The 4,918-nt window shown below is 36.7% G+C and overlaps 1 protein-coding gene across 1 annotated transcript; it reads right to left on the reverse strand.

Moving 5' to 3' along the window:
- Window positions 1-3,462: 3,462 nt before the first annotated feature.
- On the reverse strand, window positions 3,463-4,449 carry LOC148849321 (mavicyanin-like). The gene is made up of 2 exons (XM_088949146.1): window positions 4,190-4,449; window positions 3,463-4,089 (listed from the first exon to the last, which is right to left on the reverse strand). Exons 1-2 carry the CDS (start codon window positions 4,431-4,433, stop codon window positions 3,758-3,760), a joined length of 576 nt encoding a protein of 191 aa, XP_088805272.1. The 5' UTR covers window positions 4,434-4,449; the 3' UTR covers window positions 3,463-3,757.
- Window positions 4,450-4,918: the final 469 nt, after the last annotated feature.

The following is a 4,918-nucleotide window of genomic DNA, read 5'->3' on the forward strand; positions in this document are numbered from 1 at the left end:
ATTTGTTTGTTTGATTTTTTTTGGGTAAAAGATGAATTTATTCCTTGAAAAATCACACCATAAGAACTTATGGGGCTCAAAGTAGGGCTGACAATCTTGACACCAATCCATTTGACCCACCCACCTTGAAACCCACCCATACCCACCCATACCCACCCAATCTATTAGTGGGTCAATATGGGTCGAGCAACCCATTAGGTTCAGTAGAAAAAGGTTAGGGTGGGTTGGGTCGAGGGTACCCATTAGGGTTAAGATGGGTTGGGTCACTCTATTTATAATTGCCAAATCTCAAAAAATGAAAGCTGTAGAGATTCGAACCCAGGCCTCATAGATTGCTAACATCTCATAACACTTCAAAAACACTATGCTACATTTCATTTTGAAAATAAAAGTGAAATAAAATAAATTTATGTAACTTTCATGTTCACATGCAATATTATACAAAAGCAATTCTATAAAGTAATTTTATGAAAGTGACTTATGAAAGCGCTTTTACATAAATACTTTTATAAAAGCACTTGATGAAATTACTTTTATGAAAGCATAAAAGCACTTTTATAAAAACACTTTTATGTAAGCACTTTTACATGAAAGCACTTTTATGAATGCAAGAGCATAGCACTTTTATAGAAGTACTTTTGTAGTACTTTCATAAAAGTACTTTTTTGAAAGAACTTTTATAGAAGTTATGCATTATTTTGCATTTTCTGTAATTTTTCTGTTATTTTCTGCATGTTTTGTATTTTTTTTTTCATTTTTTTCATTTTTGGTAATTTTCTACATTTTCTAAAATTTTCTGCATTTTCTACAATTTTTTGGTGTTTTCCCATATTTTTTTGAAATTTTGATTTTTTCATGCATTTCCTACAATTTTCTGTTTTTTTTTTTTGCATATTTTCTGATTTTTTTGTTCTGCAAAATTTCTGAATTTTCTAAATTTGTTTAGTAATTTTCATAATTTTTTATAATTTTTGTATTTTTCTACAAATTTTTGGTTTTTTTTTGCATTTTCTGTAATTTTTCTTCAGTTTTTTGCATATATCTACAATTTTTGCATTTTTCGGGTATATGGGTTGACTTGACTCGTTTTTATCACGTGATAGTCTTGAGAGAGATTACTCTCTCAAATTTTATTATTTTGCATATATAGGCCATCCCGACCCATTTTTGTATCTATAAGTGAGAATAGGTGGGTTAGTATGGGTGAGGGTGGTTAAAAGTCAATATGGATGGGTAAAGTGGGTGGGTCAGGGTGGATTAGGGTTAGGGTGAGTTATGACCCTTTTTAGTATGATTGATGATGGGTTATGGTCGGTTGGTGGGAACCCTTACCCAATCCAACCCAACCCACCCATTTGCCACCCCTAACTCAAAGGTGTTACATGAATGGACTAAAACCAAGAAGTATTTATTTTCTCCTCATATTACTTGGATATGGTGTTTTAATTGATTAAACATGGATGGGGCCAACGGGTGGGGGACCATTAGACCTACTCACAGGTTGGGCTTTGGGCTCAATTTTAAACTGTTTCGGGATTGGGCTTTGTAGTGGACCCATTCAAATTTGGGCAAAATCTAGGCCTGAACTCGGCCCATAAATAGGTTTAACAACCATTAGGGGAGGAGGAGCAAATGAATGGTTCCCCCTAGCTCCACCCCTGCTCATAAAACCAGTTATTGGGTCTGACTTGATTAGATCAGATTATAATTGGCATCTACTGATCTACAATTACCCTATGATAATAGCAAATTGGAACTTCAGTTTTGATAGTATCACGGTATCACCTTAATAAGAATGTCCAGTAAATATTAAACTCTTTATATAGTGATAAAATGTTTTTTCAACAGAAAGTTGTGTACGGGCAAATTATTGATTCTCCTACTTTTCAAATTTGTCACTCTTAGAAGAGAGATTCTAACAGACTAACACAATTCAAGGGAGTAGGTGGGTGATCACCGATCAGTAGGGGCTTTACAAAATAAAATATAAAAAAAAAAAATTATGAGGTGTGGAGTATATTCTTCACTAAAATTTATCCTTTTAGACATAAAATATAACAAATATTACAAGAAACGAGAACTTTATATATCATTAACTATAATCATTTGGGTCTTTATCCATTTGTAATAGCAAGATACAGTCCCAAACGAATTAATCAGAACACAAACCATTGAACTAGCATTGACATAATCCATTTGGTCAGTACGATTCTATTGGGTAGTCCTGATCCATTGACGACTTTATTCCGATTAAGGGTTCAGTTAAGTTGATTCAGCGGCTTTTTGAAACTATTCAAAAAAGTTGAACTGAACGATCCTCACAGGGTATGTCTTATACCGACCTTACAGTCACATCCACCCTGAATTGAAAACATCCCCAATAACTGATAAATACAAATATAGAAGATGTTCTTGATGTACAGCTAGAACATGCTGTAAGGTCGGTGTGAGGTACAAATACAGACTCGAACTGAACAGTTCTTCAAAGCTGAAACATTGGTCTAGCTGCTTTCACTGCGTTGCTTTGGAGAAGTCTCTAAAAGAAGCTTCAGCAAAATACTATATTTCTGGCTTTTAGATTGTCATTGTTGGCTTTTAAATTGAGGCTTTCACCAAACATGGTTTATGGCCACCTCGCAAAGCCAGGAGCCGCTGTGTAAAATGCCTCCCAGTCGGGCACCCATTGTATGTGGTTATGGGTGTGGTTTGTAATTTCAGCCTTCAGGGACCGAATGTGACAGTGATACCATTACCAGAAAAGAAGAAACCTGTGGGGCGGAGATGTGAACTCGTGCAAATTAATGAATTTGAAAAGAATCCGACCTGCCAGATTTGAACCAGCGACCTAAGGATATCTGTTGAACCAACTACAGTCCTCCGCTCTACCAACTGAAATAGGGTCGGATTTTGATGGTAGGTCGTTATATAATTATATTTTAACTATCTATCCCCATCTTGTATTGTTTTGCAACATATCGTGAGTGCGTAGAGAACACTAGAACCTGAATAAATTCACGGTATTTATGACACCACTGACCAGTTGGGGCCTTAGGGATGCAACTTGGGTTGGATCGAGCCAATATTTTACATTGTTTCAGTCCAGATTCTTTGGTTCGGATCCATTCAAAAATTGACAAAAGCCAACATAAATCTAGATTAAAATTATTACCTTTACAAACAAATTTTCCATAGTGTCAATTCTCATCTCTCACAAACCAAAGACAGCATAAGAAAATTGAAAGAAGCTAAGTACCTTCATGTCCACCTAATCAAACCATACTACATCAAAGTCAAAAGTAGAGAGCTCTTAAGAATGCATATACAAATACAACAACCCCCCAAAAGAAAAAAAAAATCATCCAATTAATGCATATACAAATGCAGACTTTCTTAGCCACCTAATAAAAAAGAAATAATGGGTGTGTGAACCGATGGATATCAAATTTTTGAATTCGAATTCCATTTATTATCAAATTGAATATTCCATTCCATTCCAATTCGACTGAAAAATCTGAAATTTTTAGCATAGCAACCATTCTCTAATACTATAATTAAATTGCCTTGGGAAAAGAGGCAGGTGACGGCAATAGGCATGGGCTCCTAGTGGTAGTCGTGGGTTGTAGCACTAGAAGGTGATGCTGGAGATTCACAGTAAGACTGGGAAGATGATCGGTCCCGACAACAATCGCGGGTTTCGAATACCGTTTACAGCCCTAAACATAATTGAATCCAATTACGAATTAACACCAAAACTCAATTAAACCCACAATAGAATTCCAAGTGCCGCAGCGAGGAATGCCCACGCCCTCGCCTTTGCCGGAGTATGAACTCCGTTGGCCGTGGGCGGTAGGGGGGGAGAAACAGAAACCTTTGTGGCGTTTCCTTCCCTCACAACAATACCGAACTTCATCCCTCCCAGGCAATGCCCAGAAATGTTGCAAATAAACCAGTAATTCCCTGCTTGGGTGAATTTCACTTGATCCATCCCGCTGTTATACGTGGCCAACACTCCACTACTTGCATCGCAGGATCTGTACGTCTCTTCCACCACCTCCACCACATTATGTTGCCCCTTTACGTAATTAAAAGCTGTAAGAAATTAACAGAGAATATTAATATCAGTGATCATCTATCTCTAACATGGAATTAATGATTGAAACTTGAAAGGAATATTAAGTAGTAGGCTAACCAAGAACATCTCCGACGCTGAAGTTGTATTTCTGTGACCAAGCAAGATAATTTATCCCCGTATTCCACTCTTCTTCATCACCAACCGTGTATGTCGTCGATACAACTTTTTCCGCAGAGAAGAGATTGACTAAAAGGATCATCCAAAAGCTGTAACATGTGAGAAGATGGATTCCTGTCATGGCTGCTCGGAATGATTGATGAGAAGAAGAGAAGATTTGTTGATGAAGCTCCTCAGTCTGCATTCTGTCTAAAAATAAAAAACCATCTATGACTTGCTTTTGCACCAGCAGGGCTGGTTGGTAGGTATTATTTTATTGTTTGTTTGAATGAGTGATAAGTTTCTCAGTTTCTCCTCACTCAAGTTTCCAACTACTCCAATGTCTGACCCGTTGAATATTATGATATTTTTACTCATTTAGACCTTTTCAAAGATGAGTGTACTTGTGATGAACACAAATTCCTCGAACTGGGGAAGGTAAATCCTATCTGACCACATAGACCCAGTCCATAAGTGTAGAAATGGGGTTACTTCACATTATTCGATCAGTGCAATTGAAAGGTCGAGATGGATAGAGATGGTTTGAAAAGCTCTCCTCGGCAAGCTATGAAGACTGCAAAAGTTAATTAAAAAGAAATAAATATAAATCCATCCAACCAATTTGAGCTGGAGCAATGTATAATGTTCCTGTAGTCGTACGAGGATAAGATTGGTAAGGTATGAATTAAC

Source organism: Nelumbo lutea, chromosome 6 (genome assembly GCF_056320005.1).
Source record: "Nelumbo lutea isolate HS-2025 chromosome 6, American lotus-T2T, whole genome shotgun sequence".
NCBI lineage: Eukaryota > Viridiplantae > Streptophyta > Magnoliopsida > Proteales > Nelumbonaceae > Nelumbo > Nelumbo lutea.

Bases quoted from the DNA above. Each gene is read 5' to 3' on its own strand.
- LOC148849321 (XM_088949146.1), bottom strand. From the start codon at position 4,433: ATGCAGACTGAGGAGCTTCATCAACAAATCTTCTCTTCTTCTCATCAA. The intron at 4,090-4,189 runs GTTAGCCTACTA...AATTTCTTACAG, and splicing joins CAGCGTCGGAGATGTTCTTG to CTTTTAATTACGTAAAGGGG.